This window comes from Ursus arctos, unplaced genomic scaffold (assembly GCF_023065955.2).
Source record: "Ursus arctos isolate Adak ecotype North America unplaced genomic scaffold, UrsArc2.0 scaffold_29, whole genome shotgun sequence".
In the NCBI taxonomy this organism is placed as follows: domain Eukaryota; kingdom Metazoa; phylum Chordata; class Mammalia; order Carnivora; family Ursidae; genus Ursus; species Ursus arctos.
Genome location: NW_026622974.1, coordinates 6,076,554 through 6,103,959, shown reverse-complemented (window position 1 = coordinate 6,103,959; position 27,406 = coordinate 6,076,554). Strand labels below are relative to the sequence as shown.

General features: G+C 39.0%; 1 protein-coding gene across 3 annotated transcripts in view; it reads left to right on the top strand.

The window, feature by feature from the left end:
- Positions 1-27,406, top strand: part of SUPT3H (SPT3 homolog, SAGA and STAGA complex component) — a 535,243-nt gene that overhangs the window by 383,770 nt on the left and 124,067 nt on the right. For all 3 annotated transcript variants that reach the window (XM_026507332.4, XM_044387186.3, XM_026507333.4), the window contains 2 exons: positions 21,876-21,951; positions 27,161-27,273. In XM_026507332.4, coding sequence (XP_026363117.2) covers positions 21,876-21,951; positions 27,161-27,273 — 189 coding nt within the window. The remainder of the gene's footprint in view (positions 1-21,875; positions 21,952-27,160; positions 27,274-27,406) is intronic.

Genomic DNA, 27,406 nt, shown 5'->3' with positions numbered 1-27,406 from the left:
CGTTCAGCAAATTTATAGCACTTGTATTCTAAACAGAAAAAAAAAAATTCATTTGTCTTCAAGTTCTTTAACACTTTTACTTACTTTGCCCAGAATTAACCTTTGAGACTTTGGGTGATATAAAAGATCTTTATGTTCATTCTGTATCTCAATCCAAAATGTTACGGGGATTCTACTATTGGTGGTCTTTTTTTTTTTTTTTAATTAACACGATGAAGACATCTGCCTGTACCAAGTAAGGTGAAACAAATTGCACTATCCCCACACTGAACAGACTCGTGAGTGGGCCACAGTTACCCCGTCCATGTGCGAGCACTGCCCTCTTTCAGGATGTTTTAACCACCACACGTAATTCTTGGGCCTATGGACTGACTGCAGGTAGCAGTATCAATCCATGTAAAATGTGTTCAATTTTTTTAAATTAAAAATAAATATAAATAGGTGTTTCGCTATTTCTTTCACATCCCAGTTGGTCATTTTGGGCATCCCACATTTTTTCCCTACTTAAATAGAAACCCAAGGAATATTAAAAGTAAGTCTTTCACTGCTGTGATAAATATCTCTTTTAATTTCCAGCTATTTTTACTGTATACAGTCCAGTTCTCCTATATTAGGAGGGAGAAGTTCAAGCATTTTTCTTAATTGTTAATGGACCCTTCATCAGTAGAAACTGGTCCTCTTGTTTGGATTAATACCTATGCTTGTTATAGCTTTGCCTATCTTTACTTCCAATCTTTCTGAGCCAGTTGGTTTGAATGTAACTGTTATTAACAGTATATATAGTGGGATTTTGACTTTTGCCCCAAGTGTTAAGATTTTTTTAATTTCTTTCAATTGCTTATTGACATAGCAAATATGTTTTTATCTTATTTTATTTTCTGTCTTTTATGCTTCCCTGCCTATTTTCTTTAATTGTCTTTTATTTGTAATTTCAGAGTCTCCCTACATTTAAATCTTTTGGTGGTTATTTTTAAATTCTCAGGAAACTTAAACCTGTATGTCTCAATTTATCAACCTTAAAAATAAATTAGCATTTTTTCATTTGATAAATATGCTTTGAATCCCCACTTGGTGCCTACTACTGTACTTGGTCCTGGGGCTAGAGAGTGGTGTTCATAATACAGCTATTTCCTTGACAGAATGGTTAGTATAGCAGAGAAATAAACATAACGGTAATGACAGCAGAGTCCTGTATAGGACTTACAACCTGCCAGACGCTGTTCTAAACCCTAACATATGTATTAGCTAGTATCACAGTCTACCCATGTGGTAGATTCTGTTATTATCCCCACTCCGCAGACAAGGACCCTGAAGTACAGAGATTTCAAAGCCTTGCCTAGGGTCACAGTTAAAAAATGTAAGTGCTAGAAAGTGTGTGGACTATCTGGAAAAGGAAAGTAGGAGAAAAGTAGTGATTTTTATCTGGAAGAAATTCCTTGAGTTTGATTGTATAGTTACCAGCCTCCCTAATTTCAAGGCTGATTAAAGATATTTTGCTTTATTTTTGCTTTTCTTTGGCCATTTCAGGTAATTTCTGAGCAGAACCACACATTGGAAAAGATAATGGATTTATCATATTTGTTTCTCAAATGTGAATCATTGTTCTCTTAAATCCACAAATTTTCAAAATAGTCGGTAAGAGATACTGTGTCTCCTTTCAAAATTTTTGAAAACACACAAAGGGCCAAGGACACTCGGTTATTTATATATTGGTGTGAATCAGATTGCTTGCATTCTCCATCATTAGCTGAAAGGGACTTTCTCTAAACAATTTGGGTCAGTAAGGAGTAAGGTAATTTTGAACCTTAGGGAAATTTAAAGAGTAAAGAACATTAAGCAATATGCTATATTATATGCTTGTGGGGAAGAAAATCCAGGAGAGGGATGCTGGGCAGTTGAGATTTCAGAAATAATGTGAGAAGGTATCAAGCGTGACCTTCATCTTTTCAGAGTTTTCCGTAGTATTGGTCCATGTGGGAAGGGGACGAAATTCTCTTAATTATGCCCCTTCAGGTCCCTGTATAAACTGAGTATAATCCAGATGCGTATGGATTAAAGAGCTTTTTTTAGATTACATGGGAATTGACCACCATTTAAGACAGTATTTCTATGAGAAGTTACATTTTTAATTTGAAACAAACTTTTAAGATGTATTTATGAGTTGGAGGATTCTATAATTTAGTTTTAAATGTGAACCTTTACATGGGCACTATTTTTCAGTGCCACAGAACTGCTTCTTATCTCTAGAAATTCTTTTATCAAGCTTGCTTCCTCTGGAAACAGAAAACTACTGATTTTAGAAACTAGTATTGAAGAGAAATTTGGTATCTCCGCCTGCTTTCTTCTAAGGTTATTTAGGCAGATATGTCCGCCTGAGTGAAGGACTTGTTGATTGTGTCTAGGCCTTTATGTAATGTTTGTCCAAGCTACTGGCAGTGTCCTAGTGGTGAATTAATGATGTCGATATAATTCAGTGTGCTACTGAATAAAAGAAGTGTTGGTTACATATAGGAAAGAGGTCAGTTTTTTCAGGATGATGAAGCACAGTTGTCATGGGAGTTACACTTCAATTCTTCTTTCTGTGATTGTACAGACGGTACAAATCATGGATTCGTGGGGCACCTGGGTGGCTCAGTCAGTTAAGCGTCTGTCTGCCTTTGGCTCAGGTCCTGATCCCAGGGTCCTGAGACCGAGCACCATGTCAGGCTCCCTGCTCAGCGAGGAGTCGGCTTCTCCTTCTACCCCCTGCTTGTGCTCTCTCTCTCTCTCTCTCTCAAATAAATAAATAAAATCTTTAAAAAAAAAAAAAAAAAAGATCATGGGTTCATGTAGAGACTCGGGAGGACAAATTTATAAAATATTAACTTATGAGTTGGTTGATATATTGTTTAGAAAAATAGTGAACTCTACAAATAGACAAATTTCTCATGTTGTAAGCAACCCGAGAGCAGACATATAGCTGGGTCTCAGGAACTACAACTCAGACACCAATGAAATCAGTTTCTTCTTCTCTCTCTCTGTCTGTGGTAGGTAACATGCTGCCAGCAGGTGCTCCCAAATAGCTTCATCACCTAGAGAGAGACCCAGTTCCCTGGATTACCAATTTCGAGCATCAAGGAAGCGGCCTCTGATTGACCCAGCTTGTGTTGGGTGTCCTAGCCTGGACCCGGCAGTGTGGCAGGGCCATGCTGCCCCACTCTAATAAGGAGGCTTGTAGGGTTAGTCTTGCAGTGACGGGGGCAGCAAGAGTAGGCAGACAGTGCCTGAGCTGCTCCCTGCACCAGACCATTGATCATTCATCCATTCATTCCTCGTCACGCATAGCACGCCCACAGACACGCTGGGCTTGATCTTGAGCCCATCAGTATTTTACTTCACAACTTATTTTCATCCTCTGAATCTAGTTTCTTTTTAAAAGCTACAGGGGATATTATACAGTTATCTGAGACTTAAAGGAAAAGGGCTCATGAAAGAGTAAATATAGAAATCCCACTGAAGTTCGCAGAATGACAAAGAGAGAAAGTAAAATATGCTTCAGTCAAGCTTTTTCTCTCAGAAAATATCCTCACTAAATCTGTAAAACATTTCAACAAAAACATGTCTTCAAATGTGTTATTTTAAATACTGCATTACTTAAGCAAATATTTAAATACTATATTAGTTTCTCTGCATACTTGACTTGAATTTAATTCTACCTGTCTGCCAAATATGTTGAAACTCCAAATCCATTTTCATTTGCCAGGTCAAATGTTTATTTTGTTTTCCCACATAATATGCTCTTTAAAGTGTCACAAGCATACCAAATCTGATTTCTTTTTCATAGGGACATGGTAGGGTTTTCTCTCTCTCTCTTTCTCTCTCTCTCTCTCTCTCTCTTCAGTTAATGGCAAAGGATATGCTTCTCTTAAGGAATATGCAAAGGTATGTTCCTATTCCTGCCGGCCGAAGGTACCCCCTACCTTTGTTGTTGGAAAATAGACATTAACTTCCTTAAAGGAAGTTTAAAATGTGTCTCCTAAATTTACTTACATTTTTGAAGCCTCACTATTATTTCCTTACAATCAGAATACCAAAGACTTTTCTTGTACTGGAGAATGTCTAGTTTTACTTAGTAAGTGACTCTGTGTAGACTAGTACGATGAAAAAGTATTGGGCTGTGGTGATTTACAAATAACTAACCTTATTCGAGTATGAGTTTCCTCTTTTCTTTGGCACATCTGTGTTATCTAATTCAATCGTTTGAAAATGTGCTTTTAATTTCAAAGAACATTTACATGCCTTTGAACATTACAGTCTCTTAGCTCTAAAAACTGTTTGCTAATAGCTTTCAGCATATTTCTTATTCTTGAAAGAGCTATTGAGCTTCCATATGAGTTGCATAGTTGTTTGTACCTCTTGCAGGTTCATTAGTGTGTCTTGTTAGGTTTCTTTTTTTTATTTTATTTTTTTATTTTTCATTTTTTTTTAAAGATTTTATTTATTTATTTGATGGAGAGAGAGACAGCCAGCAAGAGAGGGAACACAAGCAAGGGGAGTGGGAGAGGAAGAAGCAGGCTCCCAGCGGAGGAGCCCGATGTGGGTCTCGATCCCAGGACTCTGGGATCATGCCCTGAGCTGAAGGCAGACGCTTAACGACTGAGCCACCCAGGCGCCCCTATTTTTCTTTTTTTTTATGTTTTTTTATAATATTATATTAGTCACCATACAGTACATCCCTGGTTTCTGATGCAAAGTTCAATGATTCAGTAGTTGCATATAACACCCAGTGCACCATGCAATATGTGCCCTCCTTACTACCCATCACCAGTTTATCCCATTCCCCCACCCCCCTCCCCTCTGAAGCCCTCAGTTTGTTTCCCAGAGTCCATAGTCTCTCATGCTTCATTCCCCCTTCTGATTACCCCCCCTTTTTTTATCCCTTTCTTCCCATACCGATCTTCCTAGTTCTTATGTTCCATAGATGAGAGATACCATATGATAATTGTCTTTCTCTGCTTAACTTATTTCACTTAGCATTATCTCCTCCAGTGCCATCCATGTTACAGCAAATGTTGAGAACTTGTTCTTTCTGATAGCTGAGTAATATTCCATTGTATATATGGACCACAGCTTCTTAATCCAGTCATCTGTTGAAGGGCATCTCAGTTCCTTCCACGATTTAGCTATTGTGGACAATGCTGCTATGAACATTGGGGTGCATTGGCCCTTCTCTTCACTACGTCTGTATCTTTGGGGTAAATACCCAGTAGTGCAATGGCTGGGTCATAGGGTAGCTCAATTTTTAACTTTTTAAGGGACCTCCACACTGTTTTCCAGAGTGGCTGCACCAACCTGCATTCCCACCAACAATGTAGGAGGGATCCCCTTTCTCCACATCCTCTCCAGCAATTGCTGTTTCCTGCCTTGTCTATTTTTGCCATTCTAACTGGCGTAAGGTGGTATCTTAGTGTGGTTTTGATTTGAATTTCCCTGATGGCTAATGATTTTGAACATTTTTTCATGTGTCTGTTGGCCATTTGTATGTCCTCTTTGGAAAAGTGTCTGTTCATTTCTTCTGCCCATTTTATGATTTGTTTGTTTCTCGCGTATTGAGTTTGAGAAGCTCTTTGTAGATCTTGGATACCAGTCTTTTATCTGTAGCATCATTTGCAAATATATTCTCCCATTCCGTGGGCCGCCTCTTAGTTTTTTTGATTGTTTCCTTGGCTGTGCAGAAGCTTTTTATCTTGATGAAGTCCCACATGTTAGGTTTCTTGTATCAGACCTAATTCCCTCCAGAAAGGATCATGTTGAGGGGGAGGTGTTGGAAGCCGCAGTGATAGTGATCTTCCTGTCCTTTAACTTCCTTTAACTTTTCCCAAGGGAAAAAAAAGTACCTGGAATTCTTTTTTCTCTCTCCAAGCATTATGAAAGTGCAGCTTCTTATGAATGCCACAGTATCTCTGCCTATAATGTATCCTGTCCTTTCCTTTTCAGATCTATCTTGAAGGGCATCTCATTTGCTGTTTGTTATCTTCCTCACCAAAATAAAACAGTGCATAAATGTAGGACCTCTTGAAAAGTTTGCAGTATTTGCATTTTTTGCAATTTTAAGTTTTTCATCAAAAAGTGAAAAAGTCTTTTTCAGATATTATCACCTGCCTCTTCATTAAAATTCACCCTGCACTGATTTATACCCAGTGCTGAAGATACTCTGTAACTTTCAAGTTCATTGTTCTTGGGATCACTTCAGCTCTCTCCACTCCAGTCATTTTCAACCATCTTTTCTTTCTTTGATGAAGTTGGAGATTGGTAACTTTTCATTGGCTACATCTAGGATTCCAGTAAAAGGTAAGAAGAGAACAGGTCAAGAATAATGTCCCCAACCTGCCAGCCAGCATTTATGCACAGTGCATGGACTGAAGATGGCAAGGTGGTTAGCCCCCATTGGGGTGAATTATTTGCCAAGCCCCTTTTCATATCCCTCACCTTCCCTGCGTCGTTGTTGTGCTGACGCTGACGTATGAAGAGATTAAATGCAACTACATTGATTTCTTCCTAGAGCATGTCAGTCCGTTTGGAATTGGCTTAATGTTATTGGGTATTTGTTTGACTTAGTGCTGTCCTCCCCTTATCTCCTGAGAACACCCCATGAAGTTAAAAAATACATAAAATGCATTTTTAAAAAATGCTGGTGACTGATGTGATGGGAGAGAATCCTTACTCTTTAGCCTCAGGTCTTATGATAGGTAAAAATCAGGTCTGGAAATCAGTATGATAGATCGCATAAGAGTGTGACGACTCCTACCTCAATCAGATGCCAGCGTGAGAGAGGCAGCTACTTACCACCCAACTGATTTGTAGCTGACCGTATTGCCATCCAGACACAATACCTCATTCCTCTTCTTACCTTGCAGTTAGGTTTGATTGTATGACAGAGATGGCCAGTAAAATGTAAGCATGAATACTCTAACTACCCTGTTAGTTTTCTTAAAACAGAAGTACATTCATTTTTTTTTCTTACCTTCCTACATTTGATTGCATTATGCAGATGTAATAGCTGGAGCTTTAGAAGCCATTCTGAATCATGAAGACAAAGCTACAGCCTACACATTGTTAGATGTCAATTATATCTCAATAAAAGGAATAACTGACTTTTAAAATGGGAAAGAAAAAAAAAAAAACCACAGCTTAGAAAAATGTCAGAGCAGTTGCTGGAGGAGACTGAGGTCCTCATCCCTTCAGCAAGTGGTGATGTCAAGCCTGAACTCCTCATCTCCAGAATTCATTTACAGGAAGAAAAATACACTTCTATCTTGCTTACGTAACTGTAATTCTGAATCAGATTGCGTGCAGCCAAAAATATTTTAACTAGGAAAACCTGGGAATGAGCCCCCCAGGTTGATAAAATTGAGAATAAACTTCAAGAAAGTCATTAGTGTCCTAGGATAGGCCTGGTCTGGTATAAAAATTGTTGTACTTACAAGTCATAAATGGAAGGCATTTGACAGTTCCAATCCATTTGGCAGCAGTTGGACTCTGTTTTGCCTGATGCTAGTAGAAATTCAGGTTCTCTCAGACAGGACCTACTTTGTGCCAGCGAAATGAACTCATAAGTTGTGAAACAAAATTTCTTTGTGCCTCATCCTGAGAGCAGATAATTCTCAGCTGTCCTGTGAACTCATCACTTTTGATGTGTCAAGGAAGTTGTAAAATGGTGGCTTGTCCTGGCCCTCTCCCACAGGCTTCTGTACGGGCCCTCACTGTCCGTTCCAAAGCTCCACTTTGGACTAAGCTAAGGCCTTTTCCATAGGCCATTATTTTTTTTCCCTTCTTGTTAATTCTTTCTCAGATTATTGACCAATTAAGTCTAATTTTTTTATATCCAAGGAATATATTTGTCATGTGGCTATGATGGTCAAAGAACTATCCTACTTACAGGACAAGTGTTAATGTCTTAATGAGTTTCAGCCTAAGTCTTGTAGTATTAAAGAGTTTTGTTTATCCAGACTTCCCAACACCGAAAGATTGAAGAAATCATTCCACATTTATTAGGAGATTTCCTGTCTCTGAAATTCCAGAGGAAAATAGGAAAAAGGATTTGATTGTAGGTGTTGTTGTTGTTGTTTTTGTTGTTCAAAATACCCATCCTGCTACTTAAGAAATTAAAATGCCGTGCTGTAGAAAATAAGTCCCATCTGGGCTGTGTGTTTTTCTACCCTCTAAAGAACACTTTGCAAAGGAGCATCTGCACAGTGCCAGGGCATACTTCATCTCACTGTGCTTCTGGGCTACGTGATGCGGTACAGTAGGGGTCTCGCTTAAAAGTTGTGTAGAAATCAAATGCTAGTTTATTTCATCATATCGTAAATGTACCAGGAAAGAACCAGTATTAAGGAATTCTAAGAGGATGGCTTTTGTGCGATGAAGAATTTTAATTTGTTATTTTAACAGGATCACATTTTCACCATTCATTTCAGTGTTGCCTATGTGGTGTTTTTTTTTAATTCACCTACGTGCAGGCCATCTGCACCTCTTGCTCCAGTGACCATCAGGGTTATTGGACTGCTCTGACCAGCCAGCTAAACTCTTTTCCCCACTCTCACCTCACCCTGCCCTCCCTATTTCTTACTCCTTCAAAGAGGATGACCTTCCCAGACAGATGAGACCATGCTTATGTCACAATAATGTGCTCCCGCCTCAAAGCTACAGACTGACAACACGTATGTGCGTGCATGGACACGCACGCGCGCACACACACACCGCATTATACCTATCCTCTCAAGTGCTGAGCCAATGTATTCTTTCCCTTGGCATCATTTTCCTAATCAAGGATGGCAGTCATCACGAAAGTTGACTTCATTATAGAATGACAGAATTATGTTTATCTTTTACCAAACTATGGTATGCCTGTCTTCCTTCTGATGTGCTCTTTAGACTGCGTGGTGTTCTCACCAGAGCATTGGCTTTGGGGTCAGACAGAGCTCGGTGTTCAAATCACCGTTCCATCCTTTATCTTGCACAAGGGTATCCTTGTTACCCTAGACAAATTAATGTTTCCGAGTCTCAGATTCTCCCACAGGATGTGCCTCTTAGAACCGTTGGGAAGGATTTGTGGTTAACGAATGTAATGTACCTGGCTCAGTGCCCAGCACCCACAAGTAGTAACCATCTTGGACCACATCTCTATAAAAATGTGCAATATGGCGAAATTTCCAGAGGCAGACATACAAATGGAATTGAGTTTAGATACAGCCTTCCTTTCATAATGACTACAACCAGAATCGGTGAAGGAATTTACAGCATCTATGAAAGATCAAATTATTGGGGCTATCTATCTAACACTGACTGCTGTCCTCCAGCAAAATGACTGTGAAAATGTAGTGTGTTTCTTAAGAAGTCACTATGTAAAGTAATGTTGTGACATTTGTCCACTTATATCTTATTAAATATTCATGTTAGAATGCATTTCTAGATCTTGTCAAAACTTCACATGGTTCAAGTTTTAGGGTTTTCAGTTCTGTAAAAACTAAACCGGTTTCTTACTAGAGCCACTAAAGAACATTTCACGGAGAATATTCTAGATTATTGCACACTTTATAGGTATGTAGAATTGTGACATATAGTGGTAATGTACAGCTGTATCCTTTGGGTAATTTTACTTAGGTGAAACTTACTTGGATAATCCCGTCTATAACCAGAAAGAAAATTCCACATTTAAATAAGGAGTTTTGCTATAGGAGTCAGTGATATAGTGAGAAGAGCACAAGTTTGGCGTAGGAATCTTAAATCTTTCTAGCAATGTGTCCTGCCTTGATGAAAAGCCACAGAAGCTCTCATCCAAGTCCTAAACACATGACTCGGCTTGGCTTCTCAGATCAGAAGGGTTAGGGAGAGATCGGGGTGGCAAGGCTGGCTGAAGAGGACACACAATTCTCTGTACAAAATTTTGCAAATTGTCTGTAAATTAAAATTATTTCAAAATAAGTTTTTTTCAAAAGCCACAGAGAATCCGCGAGCTTTAGTTTCTTTGTCTCTAAAATGGAGACGTCGATAGCCGCCGATCTTCCTACGTCTCACAGTTGTTGAGACGAGCAGCAAGTGAGACAATGTACATGAAACTCAGAAATGCTGCTGTTCGGTGCTGTGATCCCTCCTCACTTGACTTCCCCAGTTTTACCACCTCTGAGCTTCCCTTCTGCCGGCTGCCAGAGTTGCCCTTTGCTTCTTTCAAGTTTTTGTGGTTGCTTTAAGGTGAAACACTGCCTCACATCACCAAGTTACTAAAACAATTCTCCTTTCTCCATCTTTCCTTGTAATCCATTCCACACCCTCTCTGTGGCACGCCTGCTGTAAGCCTTCTTACTGAAGAACTGGGCCTAATGGCCACTGACATTTAATCAAATAACAGTTAGAATACATTTACTTATGAGTAAAGGCTGATTAAAATTTGGGCACTGACATCTGAGGATGGGAATTTCATCATCAAATATCTTAACAGAGACCATTTTGTTAAATAACCATAATTATAGGTTTTACATTTATGATTCCAGGGGATTTTGCTGTTCTGCATTCTTTGAAGCCCAAGAGGCTGTCACAGTGTTCGGGCTGCTGGAAATACCGAATCTAAGTACAACCAGGGCTTCTTCAGGAGATAAATCCCTCCAGTACTTTATCTTTCAAAGATTTTGAAAACACAGTGGTTTTGAAGATGAGATCTGGTTTTGTTTATTTTCTAAATTCAGTAGGTAGACTTTTTAAAGATAAGAATTGAAAGTAGACCTTAATTTTCTGAATGTTGTAGACATTTCTGCTTTTTCCTGTTAAATATTTAGGAATTTTCATGTATTACATTGGAAACAAGAGCAGTTTCGATAGCTATGATTATTACTGTTGTATTCTCATTATAGCCATATTTGGTCAAGTCTGTTGCTGGTTTTTTTCAGTGATTAAAACTTGGCATACTCTGGAAATCATTTTCTTCCTCTGTTTTATGTTAACTCGTGCTTTCAACTACATCAGTCTCTGTGGCCGATTTCTATTGATGAACTTGTTCATTTCTGACTCATGAAAACAACTCAGCCAGTTATGAGAAAAGAAACTTCAGCTGTAAAATGATTAAGAGCATTCTCGGTAGGGAATAAACAATTTAATTTGGTTTGTTTTGTTGCTAATCTTAACTCAGATGGTACTCAGTTGTAAAAGCCTATTTTTTCCTCTATAATGTATTCCCTTGAGAATTTTCCGTAGACTGGTGACTTCATTTCTTCACTGGGGCATAATGTAATAGACTTCATTATTCATCTTCTCATCATTTCATCTTTCTTCTTTATGCATTTTTAAAGCATGTGTGAATCAGATTTACTGTTAAAACATGTTTTTTGATATCCCCATTTATACCAAAGTTGGTCTACAGCAGTATTTTCCTTCAGTTGAACATTCCTAAATGAATAATTTGGCCATCCTACTAAGCTACCCTCTTCGTTAGAATACATAAGGTTTACTCTAGGAATAGCCAATTTTTTAAATGTTGTATAAACTGAGAGATTGAAACTATCAACATAAATTATAAACAGTGAAGACTTCAAACTGATCGTTCTGATCCATCTTTGAGCCGGCTTGTTCCGGTGCGCCTAAGCATTTCTGGTAGCGATAGTGTGGCCTGCGGATAGCGAGGAGGGTTCTGATGGGAGGGGAGGACAGGATCTATCGCACCGACTCGGGAGGGTTAGAAGCAACAGCATGTGTTCCGGTCCTTATTTTAGGAGCATTCTTTCATATGTGCCCCACACAGATAAACCTGTCATTTTTGCAGCAGACCATGACGTCAGAACCAAGGAGGGAGTTCATTGAAATGACACAACGTGATTACATTTTTTAAAAGATCACTCTGACTGATGCACAGGGGTTAGTTGTTCCTTCAGTATCACGGTCATCTTGTGAATCTCATGTCTGAAATGGCCTCAGTTCTGAAACCAGATACAGAAGCATAACGCTTGTTCTTTGAAGGGCAGGCAGCATAGGAGAGCACAGTGGTTTTCAAATTCTGTCCTGCAATTTTTGGTGTTTCACTGAGGAATACCTTTCAGAGGAGGAGGAAAACGGGAGGACTCTAAGTCTGCTTCCCTCAGCTCTATCAAAGGATCTCTGTTGTTAGCTGTTTCATTTATGAGGGTTCATAGTAAAAAACAGAGCACAGACTGGATAAGACAGACTTGGTTGGAGATTGCAGCAACCTTATTTGTTCAGCACCTTAGACAAGTTACCTAACATCTGAGCTATAGCTTCTTCATTTTAAAAATAAGAACCACATGGGCCCATTGAGATTATTAGAAGACTTAAAAGAGAGAATGTAAAGGACCAGCCATGCCACCTGACACGTAGTAATGAGTCAACCAGCGGTCGTCCCCTTCCCCTGAGAGTAGTGGTTCTCAGTTGGGTATGATTTTGCCCTCTTGGGGACATTTGGCAATATCTGGAGACATTTTGGTTCCACAACCCAGGAAGTAGTGGGCGGAAGCTGTCAGCATCTAGTGGGTAAAGGTCAGGAATTCACTAAACATCCTGCAATGCACAGCACAGTCCCCACAACAAAGATGTCAGTAGTGCCAAGGCTGAGAAACCCTGCCTTAGAGGTATTAACTTTTCCACATACAGAATGTAGAATGAATATAAATATAAATATATATAATTCCACCAATGTTTATGAAATACAAATATAAATAATTCTACCAATGTTTATGAAACACCTACTATGTGTCCAGCTCTTTGGGAATTTAGCAGCGAATAAACTAGACATAGTCTCTGCCATCATTCAATGCTTTACAGTCTCATTGGGAAGAAATGGACAATAAACAAATACGTTATTGTGGCAGATGATATCAAGAGCTGTGAGGGAAAGGAGGCAGAGTAATAGAGAATGACCGGCAAGAAGGTGCTGTTTTATATAAAGTTGGTCATACACATTCTCTCATAAGGTGACCTTTGAACAGAGACCTGAAGGAAGTGAGTGAGCAAGCCAGACAGTGATGTGGCGGGAAGATTGTCGGGACAGGGCTCTAGCAAATGCAAAGGCTCTGGGATGGGAATGTGTTTGGCATTTTCGAGAAACCTCAGGATAGGCCAGTGTGGCTGGAGTGTGGAGTAAGTGAGGAGGAGAGTACTAGGAAAGGAGACCAGAGAGGTAACAGGGACCAAGACAGTGTAGGGATTTATAGGCCATTCTGAGAATTTTGACTTTTATCCTGTGCGTGATGAGACACCATTGGAAGTTTTGATCATAAATGGCATGACCCGGTTTTCATCTTTTAAAGGATCATGCTGGCTGTTGGGTGGCGAATGGACCGGCAGGGGTGGGGGAAGAAGAGTGGAAGCAGGAAGACCCATTCGGAGATTACTGCCATAATCCAGGAGAAAGATGATCGTGATTGCTTGAACCAGAGTAGTAGCAGCAAAGGGGGAAGGTGATGAAAAGTGGTTTCTTCCAGACATATTTTAAAGGTGGGGTTGATGGAACTTAGAGGGAATTAATTGATGAAGTAACATGAGATAAAAATCTTATTTTTACATGCAAACATAAAATCTTTATAGAAAAAACTTAAATGTGTCACATAGCAGCAACAAAGGGAGATTCCAAGCAGGCACTCCCTTGTTCTGAGAGAGTTCCATCTGCCCTTGAAGAGGACAGTGAGAGCCATGTTGCACTGACAAGCTTCATCCTCCATTGGATTTTATTTTAAAGGTGCCAGAGTTTCCCACTGTGTAAGTAAGCCAGCCTCCATTGGATACGTGTGTTAGAATGCTTGAGAATTTGATCTTGCTAAATGAAAATGGAAAGGTCTACAGCACTAACTCAAGGTTAAAGAGAAAATGTGGACTACGTTTTGTGCAATAGTGGCTTTATATGCATATTTTCCAGGCAGTTCTATAAAATTTTATCCCAAATAACTAAAATATTTAACTGTATCCTATATTTGCTAGACTTTAAAGCCATGTCGACTCGTCTGGATATTACATAAACCAATGAGAATGTTTAGGAATGTTATTCGGAATACCTAAAGAGCTTACATGTATTAATTTAGTACGTTCACTTTTGGGTATGCAGCCAAATAAAAGCCACAAAAAAGGGTTACAGCATCCTCAATCAGGAAAATAAAAAAGAGGTCAGTCTTCTTCTATTACTTTAAAGAACTAGTTTGGGCAGAAGCTCACATCGCTTTTTATATTATTTGCCAACTTAGTTATTACAGAGCATGTTTCCAGTTTCAGGGAAACATTAGTAAGAATTAGCACGAGCACTGCGTGAGGATTTACAACGAAACATGGAATTGTGTGGTTGTGTGGTACTGGATTACAAGGAAAAATTATGCTTTTCTTAGCACACGTTTTAGCCCAGGATGGGAAATCATTTATTGTGTATAATTTTCCCCACTCCTAGCTTACTAAATTCATATTTAAAAATTTTTTATAGACATTGAACCAATTTTAAATGTACTATTTAAGTAACAGCTATATTTTCCTTATGTAACCAATTCATGCTCATTCTTGATAGTTTAGAACATAATAGAAAAGAAAAAACTCCTGTAGTCACATTAATTATCTAGACCCCATAGAGTATAGACCCCCCAAAATTCCATATTTTGAAACAACTCTTTTATGAACTACTATCACAAATATCCTTTTGTGTATTTCTCAATCACTGATGCTTTGTACCTGCTGGGAATTACTCACTTACTTTTAGCACAAAATTCCCTTTAAATCCCTTGAATCTAAATCCCTAGAGTCTGTAACTACTTCTTTAGGTAACTTCCTATGATTACTGTAATATATTCTTAATACCTTGGGCACACAAAACTGATGTATTATGAAAATCATAGCACCAATGGAAAGCTTTGTTTTTTACGCTGTGAAATAGAAAATATACTATATTTTTATTCAGTCGTATGATTCAGAGGCAGGATTGCGTTGGCTCTCGAAATAACGCAGTAACATTCTCTTTTCTCCCTCTCTTGCTCGCGCTTTCTTGCTCTATGAGAGCATGCATCCAAACCTGTGCTGTTTCTCTGTGATTTTCTGCCTCTGGAAAAACAGCTCTGATTATTATTTTGTGTGTGGGCATTTATTTAATGACCTCCTGTAGGTCAAGCAAAGTTAACTCAAGAGGAATTTCTTTACTTTTAAGTTCTTTTTTTTTTTTTTTTGGAAGATATTTATTTATTTGAGAGCGAGAGCTTGGGGGAGGGGCAGGGGAGGAGCAGACTCCCCGCTGAGTGGGGAGCCGGACACGGGGCTCGCCTTGATCCCAGGACCCCAAGATCACGACCTGAGCCGATGTCGGCCACTTAACCCACTGGGCCACCAAGGTGCCCCTAAGTTCTCTTTATTTTTAAATTTTTTTTTCTTATTGTGATTCACCTAAGAACAGGTAAAAACATCACTGAAATGTGTAACCGAAAAACTAAAAGCTCCCTATGATGCTAACCCCAGAGATAAATACTATTAAAATATACTGTACATGCTTCTAGACATTTGCACGCACTCGTGTGTGTGTGTTTTAATCATGAGATTAAGATACAAATATTCCATTTCTCGACTTGCCTTTTTCAGTTAATAATAAATACATTCTCGCAGCTACAGCCTTCGAGGGGTAACAAACGTAGAACACATAGAAAAGTGCAGGGGTATAATCTATCTAGAAGAACGAATGTTCCAGAAGAGGAATCAGGGTACCTGGGAGCTTCAGAGAAAACTTCCTAGAGGAGGTGATCACTATGCTGATGGGGAGGGAGTTCAGTACTATGTGGAAGAGGGGGAGACAGCCTGCACAGTCAAGGGAGAGGGACAAGGAACAGCAACATGGCATATGTGACAAAGGGTGGCCTGAGTAAAGCAGGTTAGGTTTTGGTGAGAACAATGCTTGCCTATAGAGAATGAGCCAGATTACGGCTGCATTTGGAAGCCAAGCGTTTGAGCTTGAATTTGATGCAGTGATCAGCTGAGAGCCATTTGTTTAAGTTTATGAGGCAGAGGAATGAAAGTGGGACGGGAGTGGAGGAGGCCCTGCTATGGTAAGGTCTTGCTGTGTGCCACGGCCTTTTCTCTCTGTTTTTATTTAAAGTTGTCATACCCCAATGGGATGGGAGACCTAAAATATTTAGTAGGAACCAGCCAGGAACCAGTTGCAGGACTCCAGGCCCAAATTGATGAGCCTTGCAGTTGGGTGTAAAGGCAAGGAAAATGTACCAGATGGTCTGAGGGAGACTCACTTGACTCTTGGGTAGGAGAATCCAGTCACTTACAAACCAATCCCCAAGCAGAATGAGCACTCATCTGGGTACCGGGTTGACTCTGCAACAAGCCAGGTAAACCCTGTAACCTTCCTGAACCTCAGCTCCTTTATCTGCAGTGACTTGGGGATACGGTGTCTAAGTTTTTTGAGCATTCTGTGGTGTTTACAGATCTATTAGTATTATTCTGCAGGTGAACCACAACATACATGAACATGTATAAACATTACCTGATTTGCATGTTTTCACATTGTTGGCCACCGCTGCCAACCTCTCCGTTTGAGGTTTTCAAGTTCAGCAGCCAACTCCTGTTTAACATGAGGTAATTGGTAGATTACTGTTGGCATTTTGCCTTTTCTATGCAGAAAGGACTTTGCATGTCAATCCTAAGATTTCTAAGAGTAATCAAAGTAAGATTTTTTTAAAAATCCAGGGTGGAAGTGAGACAGATGAACTCTCATCTTGGTTTAAAAGTTCTGTTCTATGATTCTGTATTGCTGGAGAAAGATAAATGTCCTGTGTCTTGAGAAGCCGCCAGGAGATATGCCAGCACATAGTTTCTCTAACCTTTACGTGTGCTTCAGTGAAAGCATGTGGAGAATTTAAATAAAACTGTATGCTGCATAAGAAATCCAGCCTCATACCTCACGCTGGTATAGACAGGGGCAAATGGTGATTGTCACTACTGAAAGTATTTTTCCAAGACACAAGCAGTTTCATGTTAATTGAAATGAAAACTTTGCACTGAACGTTTAAATGAACAAATCTATACTAAGAGTCTCTTGTGTTCAAGGTATTGAACAAACAAATGATACTAGGTACTGCATCTGTTGGGACATTTCCTTCCCTGTTTTCATTTAGGTAGGACCCCAAAAATGAGTTCATCTGGCATGGAATTCTGCCTTCTGAGTCTGTCTTAGAATAACCAGAAAAAGCTGTAACTTCTTGGTAGTGAGATGGATGGCTATTAGCATGACTATTCTCTCTTACCTTTTGAAAAAGCCATTTCAATGAAATTTTGAAATACTGTTGGGTGCTAGGAATAATTCTTCCAAAAGTGATTTTTCCGTGTATGCCCCTATATGGTAATACTTTGCTATATCGTAAGGTTTAATTTTTTTTAAAAGCCTCTGAGTATGGACCATATTTTTAAGAGTTTTCAAGAGCAGTGTTAATACCTAAAGAAACCAAAGAGTGGGTAGAATTGACAGATTAAGCAGAAAACAAATTGGACTTGCAGATACAAGAGCATGACTAATCCAGAGATGACCTTTTGTTCATGTGGCAGTCTGAGATCAGGAGAACATTGTGTAATTTGAGAATATCCAGTATGAATAAAAGCTATGATTAACCTGCTATGATTATTCAGTGATGTACCTCAGAGTAGGTCATTTAGGACCCAAGTTTTACTTATGAGCTTGGTCTCTTTATTAACTATGTTTAAAATAAAAAATTTTTTTTTTACTTCTCTAAAATCTCAGTGTCCTCAACTGTAAAATGGAGCTGTGAAAACTTTATTTTAAGGGTTATTGTGCTGCTCTGAAAAGAATAGGCATTGTCACTCTGACTGTACTGTTCTGCCAGGCTTATGATTTTTCCCCCTTGTGTCTTTTCCAGAGATTTCCTACAGTACTGGGAATAGAAAAGGACTGTCAGTGCATACTTCAGTGTGGATTGGAATGAGTGATCTAAATCGAGGTGGGAGGGAAAGTAGAATTAGGACAATACAGAAAATAGGAACCAAGCTTATTTAATAGTTGGCCAGTGTCTTGATTTTTTTATGGGACTTTGTCTTTAAAAAGCTGCCTACTGTCTCTGGAATTTGGACAACCTGATTACATATACTACAGTTCCTGATTTTAGATCAGACAACAAGGATTCATTCGCATTTCTTTTGCCTCCATCCATCTATCCATCTGCCCATTCAGCTAGCCAGCAACATTTACCAGGGCCCAGGTAAATCCAAGCTAAGCATCGGCCAACGCTGAGATTAGAGAAGGAAAACATAGTTACTATCTGTAAAGAACACATAGCCTATGACGGTAGATTTTTCCTGCCTCTCCCAATGTTAAGGTGTAGTGTACAGACTGAAGGTAATATAATCAGATGCTGAGTGATTTGGGGCCTTTCACAAGGCCACGTTTGTCCCTTTCCTTTGGTTATGTGAAATAATTCATGGGGAAGAGAGAGAAGTAAGCAGAAATTAGCATGATGAGCATATCTGTCTCATCCTCAGCATCCCTGACTGCCAGTCAGTGTCCCTGATTTCGTTTTGAGCGCGCCTGGCCGCGCCGTGAGTAGCACGCATGCGCTGTGTCACGTGCTGTTCCAAGGACATTGGTATTAGTACAGCTGCTTCCCAACCTCTTTCATGTCATGGCACACGTAGAAAATGGTACTTTGATGCCACACCGAGGTAATGGACAAGGCAACTTATAGCGAGATACCAGCCTGGGGATTCGGCTGCCCCAGCCTTGTGCGGCCTTGAAAAGGGCGGGGGCAGGGGGAGATGGTATAGTTTGCACACCTGTGATGTGTTTGCAGCACACCTTTGCACAGTCCGGTACATTACAGTTGGAACACTCAGCACTTAATTATCCCCAGGTTGTGCCGTCTTTGCTGACCCAGGGCCCTACTTAATTGTATTTGGTCATGAACACTTAGGTCACATTAATTATGGTGGCCACGTGACGCAGTTTAGTAAGGGAAGGTATAGACTTTAGAGGATCCCAAAGAAAAATATTGGAGTAAAAACATTATTGTAGGTTGAAGACAGCTTCTTAAAATGAAAATGGGCTGGCTTGGGAATTGAGAGTCCTGGCCTTCAGCACTAATTTGAATACCTTTGGTGAATCACTTCTCTCTGAACCTCAGTTCCCTTATTTTTAAAATGAGGGGGTTTGAACAAGATGAACTTTAAGTCGCCCTCTAGCTAGGTTTTTATTTATTTTATTTATTTTTATTTATTTTTTAGAGAGAGCATGCACACACACACACAGGGGGAGGGGCAGAGGGAGAGAGAGAGAATCTTTAGCAGGCTTCACACTCAGCACAGAGCCCAACTCGGGGCTCGATCTCACAACCCTGAGAGCCAGACGCTCAACCGAGGCCACCCGGGCACCCCGACATGCCGTGGTCTTGTAGATGCCTGTGCATCTTTGCTGTTCAGTCAGCTGCCCTTCCCTGAGCGTTTGCTGTATGCGGACACTTGGTCAGTGGCTTCCTGCACGTGCCCTAGGGCCAGCTTCATGGGGCTCCACTGCTTCGATGCTAGAGGAATTGAAACCCAACTACGATGCTTGATGAAGAAAAGATGATAGACACTGAATCCGGTGTCTGAAAATAATGAAGCTAGCTATAATAATTGAAAGTCCTTCAGTGTCTTTTAAATGTGGTTCAGGATTTCCCACCTAGCTAAACACCTTACTTGATTATAACTGGAACCCCGCCAGCCTGAACCTCCTAGAATAAGATTCTCTAACTTCTATTTCCAGAAATACTTACTCAGATACATCAACCACGTAAGCATGTGTGCAGAGACCAAATCTCAATTGTCCAACTTGGTGGAAGAAAAGTTAGTGTTAAGATCCCATTAGGAATTTTCTTTTTCCATATTTATCTACGTCCTTTCTGTTTCTCATGTGTTGTGTGGGATGAGGCTGCCTAGCTGGAGAGCAGCAGAGAAGACGTACAGAAATGCATAGATGATCAAGGACTAGCCACATCATGGTGATGGTGGTCATTTGCCGTGACTAAAATGGTAGCATTTGTTCATTCCACGGAGGTTTCATTGTTCATTTACTATGTGTCAGAAATTCTCTAGGAGCTAGAAATTAAAATCTGAAAGATTCCTGATATAGTCCAAGATAGACATTAATGATACATCATTAGCATCAGAACTTTTTTTTAATAAACATATCAGTAACTGATTTGTTATGTTCAAAATTCTCCCTTACTTCCCACTGCCCACTAGCATACGCTTATTGAATCGTGTATCGGGTACACTAAAAAGAAGGACAAAACTAAATAATGCATCCACGTACCAAAAAATACTTCTAAGTAGGGGCATCTGAGTGGTGCAGTCAGTTAAGCATCTGACTCTTGGTTTCGGCTCAGGTCATGATCTCAGGGTTGTGAGATCGAGCCCCGCATCAGGCTCCACGCTCAGTGCGGAGTCTGCTTAGGAGTCTCTCTCCCTCTCCCTCTGCCCCTCCCCCCTAAAATAAATAAATAAATCTTTTAGAAAAATACTTCTAAGTATATAAAAATATACCCAGTAATATACCCTTAGGGAAACATAATGTTTCAGATACATGCACAAGAGGATCCTTATGCGTGTGTGTGTGTGTGTGTGTGTGTGTGTGTGTGTGTGTGTGTCTTACATAATGTACATATGTTCAAAAAGGATACTTGAACCTAATGGGTAAATAAAGAAGTCTGGGTTTATGTCAGCACATATGCATGTGTGTATGTGTGGGGTCAGGGGGAGATTAGGAAGGAAAGAAGGGAGGAACAGAGTAGAAAAGAAGTAAGGAAAAAAATAGTCAACGGTCTTAGAAGGAACCACAGGAGTTAGTAAATTTTACCTTAACTCCCACCACCCCATCTGTGTTTCCCGTGTTGAACAGCAGCTAGTGTACCATTATTCATTCCATCAACAGATATATCATCGGAATTAAGTTGACCACTACCCAAATCAAACAAAATGAAGAACGAATAATTTCAGTGTAAAAAAATATAAAAATATCCAGACGTTAGTGGTACTTATGTACTCCAACTGTGATAAAGAAAACTTACTGAAAGTCCTTCAAAACAGAAAAAAAATTAAAATCTTAGGGAATTTTTTTCCTTTACTGGCCAGAATGTCATTCCAAGAAGTACCAGCCTGTCTCATTTCAAAATGCTTCCCTTGCCAAGGAAGCGGAAGCGGTCCTATTCTTTCCCACCGAACTATGGGTGAATTATAATTATCCTACCTCTTGTGGGACAATGAAGCAGCAGACATCTGCTGTACTGAATCAAAAACCCACGAATGAAACTCTACCAAACTGTGAATCATACCTGGACCCAGATGAAAGGTTTTGTGTTGTGTTTACCTTTTTCTTTATTTTCTTTCCAATTTAAAATATGGATTTGTTAGCTCTGGCTCCATGTTCTAACTGAGGGGAAATATATGGACTCCATTCATTGACTCCGATTTTAACATTGAAAATCCCCAGCTTTAAGGCAGTACGTAGGCAATAGTGATTAACAGTTTTTTCTATTTGATTTGTTATTATCCCCTTCACAGTTTTTCTTTAAAAGGATGGTACAATTAAGAAAATGTAGTACACAATCTAAGAAAGAAGATCCTTTAGCTTTTTTCACTATAATGACGATAACAGAGGAAAAGAAAATGGCATTTTAAACTTCACTTCCAAAAGACACAAGTTGCAAAACTACTGTTAACTTATCTTAATTTCAAGTTTCATGATATTTATGGTAGTACGAAACTGTTTACTTAAAGTCAGGAAAGGAAAATGGAATTTCAATTCTACAGTTTAGCCAAGAAGACATAGATAATGGTCTGCTTGCTCTGAAACATGGTTTGTGTGTCTTTTTATCTGTCAGAGAGCAGAAAGACAAACTCGAATTATGGATTCAGCCCAATATGCAGAATTCTGTGAAAGTCGACAATTAAGTTTCTGTAAGTAAATGTTTAATTTTGCTTCATTATATGTTTAAGAGATCACGTGTTACAGATACATGAAAGTATGACACAATCTCCATTCCTTAGAAATGGGTGAATTTAACATATATGTAGTTACAACTGTTAGAAACAGCCCCAGCATTGTTGGGAACTCTATAAAAGATTTTACCCCACTCTACTGTTTTGTAATTAGTAGTCTAAAGAGGTTTTAAAGGGTGCCAGTAAGACACAGCCATATTAATTATTCACATTACTTTTAGTCTGAAAAATTCCATTTTCTTTAACATTCTCATTTTATTTTCCAGGTTCTTCATCCTCTTGACACTAGTATTGCTGATTGTACTTGACCCATAATGGACTCTAGTAGCACAGTCATTTAAAAGCCCCTAATATTAATAAATAGCCAGCTTTCCATTTATTTATGCATACTCATATTACCACAAGCAAGCATATCAATAGTCTCTTCCATTTTTGTCTGTAACCTCCTACTGTGACAAACATTCAGTGTTAGCCAAATTCATCAGTCTGTGCTCTTGTAACACTAATAACCTAGTGATAAAATTAGTACTGTCCCATCATGGCACACAGGCTTACCAAAAGTCCATAAAGGCTCATGATAAATAGTGGGCTCAATTGTGTAGCAAACATCCTTACCGCAACAGTTCAATGGTGACTAAGCCTCTCAGGGGAAAGGTCAAAGAGTAAGTGTGATGAAAAGTCCAGTTAAAAATCTGACAGAGCAGCACATGACCCCGGTCTGAGGGATTATAGACACAATGGTGTCTTTAAACAGAAAAACCGTTCTGTGGTCATAATAACAATGTATTTGATTTGAAAAAAGAAAATGAGAGCTTCATTTATAGAGTATAAAGTGCAAATAAATGACACATTTCAAATAGTGCCCCATGTAAATGTCAGTAAAATATAGGAAAACATGTTTTGGAAGCTTTTTTTCCTAACTAAATATACTTTGCAGTCTGACTAACAATTGGGCATCATACATCTGTGAAGCATTAAGTAAATGACACTTCAGATCATGGCAATTTCAGCAAATGAGAGGTTTTTGTATTGTAATTTTTAGGTTTAAAAATGGCATTCAAGTCTTTTATAAGTATAAATCTCCAGTTTATAAAGTAACATTTAGTACTATTGAACTATTTTTTAAAATCATATTTTAAATTTAATTCACTTAAAGGAACAGAAGTGCTGTTTTCACACTAAAGCATAGAGCCACCGAAGGGTCCTAATACATCTTGTGTTTGAAAAAATCACATTTTTAACAACTCAGTTTTTTGTTTATAACTTGGTAATAAACTGTAATAAATTAAAAATTAATACTTTCCTTTTCTATATAAAATAAGTATAGTTTAAACAGTATGTTATGCTTGCTTTTTTTAAAGAAGTGGGAGTGGGCATTTAAAAATATTTCTTTGTATGATGCCCATAGGTGCTTCATTATGAAACCCTAGTGGAAGAATGTTTCATATGCCAAAATGCTGTGGTTAGGAATGCTTAATCCAAGTGGGTCAGCAAATTCAGAACTAATACCCACAACTGGTCAGAATGTTAGGCACTTTTCATTTCTCCCCTTCTGATAAATTACCAGGATATAGGAATTGCGATCCAGCTGTATGTATCTTCTTAACTATTTGATCATAGCATCCACTGATTGGGACTACCAGTGCATTTAAAAATTTACAAATCTATGACTTTATAAACTGAAGGTAAGTTGTAGAATTGGGATACTGATCAAATTCACCAGTCTTTTGTTTTTATATTTATGTAAGATAGTCATTTCCCTTAGCGTCTTTTAAAATCTGATATTCGTATTAATTCACAAAGATTAAATTTAGTTAAAAATTGGTAAATCTTTTTCCAAGCCTTTCCTTTCAGCCTTTTGTTTCATATGTGGATTTTGTATCAAATATATAGATTTTCTTTTTAGTCAATCTGAGAGTGTTTTTGTATTTTAGTTGATGGTTTTAATTTATGTGTGTTTAATTACTTCTACATTGGGTTTATATATGCTGTCTTTGTGTTTTAAATTTACTGTGCCTTTTTTATTAGCTTTTCCTCCTTTTCATTGTTCTGTTGGATTAATTGGATTCTCTTCATTCCATTTTTCCTCAGCCAGTTTGTATAGCACATATTCTAGTTCTGTTATCTTAGTTGCTGTCCTTAATCCTGTTAATATGCACCCTTGACTTAAATTTTTTAAAGTTGGTAATTAGTAAACATGCCTTGTCATCCTAATTTTGTTTTTCCCAAAGCTCTGTAAGTGCTTAAAGCACTCATTTTTGTCTTAAAAATGCTTTCTTTTGCCCTCATACTTAAATGGTAGTTTAGTTGGGTAGGAAATTGTGGGCTAGTAGTTATTTGTTAAAACAGGATACCATTGTTTTTTAGCCTCTGTTGTTGGTAGGAACTTTCTGTCCACTTGTCCTATATTTTCCCTGTGGGAGAAACTAAGAGAATGAAGATGTGACCCCCGAGCCCTCTGGTGTATGGGGAAATGAACAGGCTGGCAGTCAATGACTGGTCAATAAACATGTACAGAAGGAAAGAAAGAAGGCACCTGTACTATAAAAGACTCCAGGGAAAACCATGCCCTCTGGGAAAGACTATTTGCAATTAATCCAAATAGCAGTAATTTTGAAGAGATTGAAGTTGCGGAAGAAGTTCTTCAGGGTGGAATGAGCATTACAGAGGGCCCTAAGGGAAGGATCAGGAATGGAAAGACTGGTAAGAGGGATGAGGTAGAAATAGTGAGTGTGCAGGGATGTGAGAATGGGATACTGAGAGAAGCTTAGATTTTAGTAGCGGTCAATGATGAGAAAGAAAAAAACGTGAATGAGAATTAACTAATCTTAAATTTCCCATAGGAAGTGATTATGTAAAGTTGTTTTAATTCCAGCACAAGCTGAGAAACCAGATAGTGTCAGAAGGCTGATAATCTTAGGAACTTCTGACCTTTGTTAAGGATTCTTTTTTAGGGGCGCCTGGGTAGCGCAGTCGTTAAGCGTCTGCCTTCGGCTCAGGGCGTGATCCCGGCGTTCTGGGATCGAGTCCCACATCGGGCTCCTCCTCTGGGAGCCTGCTTCTTCCTCTCCCACTCCCCTGCTGTGCTCCCTCTCTCGCTGGCTGTCTCTCTGTCACATAAATAAATAAAATCTTTAAAAAAAAAAAAAGGATTCTTTTTTAATTTTTGATTGATTTCGATGATTACACTTTCTCCTGATATATCGAGAAGAGCAGTAAAGGTAAAGGAACCCATTCATTCTGGTGCCCCCCCCCCCACATCTAATGGAAGCAAACTGTCATGACTCGGAGTATCTGTGCGTCTTTTCCAGACCCAGCAATACCATGGGAAGTTCTGTCTCTGAAGCAGGCCTTCTGCGGGTGGCAGGGAATTATCTCAGGGAATGGTCACCCGTTGCTGGAATAGCAGTAACTCAGAGTGGTTTTATGGGACCCTCTGTGTACCTTATCTGCTACAGAACAGTTGAGACCCTACCCTTTTATTAAAGAAGTGTCTTTCATTCGTCCATTCATTCATTTTTTTTTTCTGGAAATATATATTATGAGACCGCTGATGCCAGGCTGTATTCTAGGTGCTGGGGATACAGTGGGGATACATGGTCCTCCTCCCTACCTTCTCAGTGCTTAACATCTAGTGAGGAAGCTACCAATTCTGTTGCTTCAGTGGACAGATCCTATGGAATACTAAGAACTATCCCTTCCCTCTCTTTCAAAATAATTCGTTTCGAGCATAGTCACAAAATACTTCGTTTCTCCATTCTTAACAACCTGTCAAAGGGAGAAGTGAATAAGGTACATTTTATTGATCTTGCCAAATTGCCGCCTGTTAACTTTGACTTCAGAAGTATTCCACAGATGTTAAACAAGTGTTTGTGAGCTAATGCAGCTGACTAGTTAGATGGAATGTTGCATGTCAGAGAGTATGTGGAAGATTGGTTACTTTAGGGAGATAGCTTTAAGGGGATTATCATAATTCTGCCACAGTTGACAGCTTTGGACATGCACTTCCATAGCAAGACTTCAAGTCTTCTGTGATTTATTGGGGAAAAAAAGTCTTCTGTACATGGAATCCATGAAGACCACATCTATAAGGATCGAGACATCACGCTTTGAGTGACTGTTAAGTGTTTTAATAGACCTGTGGGACCAGATTAACCAGAAGAATAATCAGTGGATTTTTTTTTAAGATTATTATGTTATAGATATGATAAAATCTTAACCATCAATCTCTTTCCTGTAGATTACTAGTTAGATTAGTAACATCTAATAAAGGCCCTACATCAGGTTAGAAATCTGCTTAGCACTGTGGCATTTTGGAGATATTTACCAGAAGGTTCCACGTGCACTTGGTACGTATGCAGAGAGACATGATGCATGGTGTTTCTAATGTGGTTCAAGAAATTATAAGCAGACATGAAAGGATAGCTGGTGATACAAGAGTTCAGTAAATGAGTAGTGTGGGGAAGTTCACGGTACAGGCAGGATTCATGTGAATGAGGAAGAGAGGTGGGATGGCATTCCATGGAGGGAAAGGAGAAGGGGTGAACAAAGAGAGGGCTAGACGCAAGGCCAGGTGGCATTTCAGTTGGCAATAATAGAAAGGTTGAAATCAGTCTGGAGGTTTTTGAGAGCCAGGCTTAGGAATTTGGATATCTTTGTAGGCAGGAAAACGTAACTGCAGGCCTAAGTTTTTTCTATCGTATTCTAAATATGGGACTTTGAACCTATTCTGGTAATAGACACATTTGGAAATGTATTGCAAATACAGTTTCTGTACGTTCTTTCTCCATCAAAGGTTCTTTCTTGCAGGAATTTCTTTCCACAAGAATAAGTTGATTACATCAAGAAACCCCTCTGACTATTGTTAAAACATGAGCTATGGCCAGTGGTAACTTATTCTGACACTGTGAGAAGTGCTGAATATTAAGTCATTTAGTATACCGCATTAGATAACACAGATACAAAATCAAAGACCCAATGCATAAGAAATTTCTTGGGGCTTAAATATCTCGACACTAATAATAAACTTCAAAAACATGGCGTTTTATTATGCATTATTTTTCAAATGCAATTTTCAAGAGACGTATTTTTCTTTTTGTAATAGTAATATGCAGTATTAAAAAACTTCAAAAACTTAATTTTCCATATTTGTTTTTTTGATGGCTAGCCAAAAAAGCCTCCAAATTTCGAGACTGGTTGGACTGCAGCAGTATGGAGATAAAACCCAATGTTGTGGCAATGGAAATTTTAGCATATTTAGCATATGAAACCGTGGCACAGGTAAGAATGCTAATGTCTGTCATAGCAGACCATACATGACTGCTTTCTTCTTTTTTTTTTTAAGATTTTATTTATTTATTTGTCAGAGAAAGGGGGGAGAGAGAGAAACAGGGCACAAGCAGGGGGAGCAGCA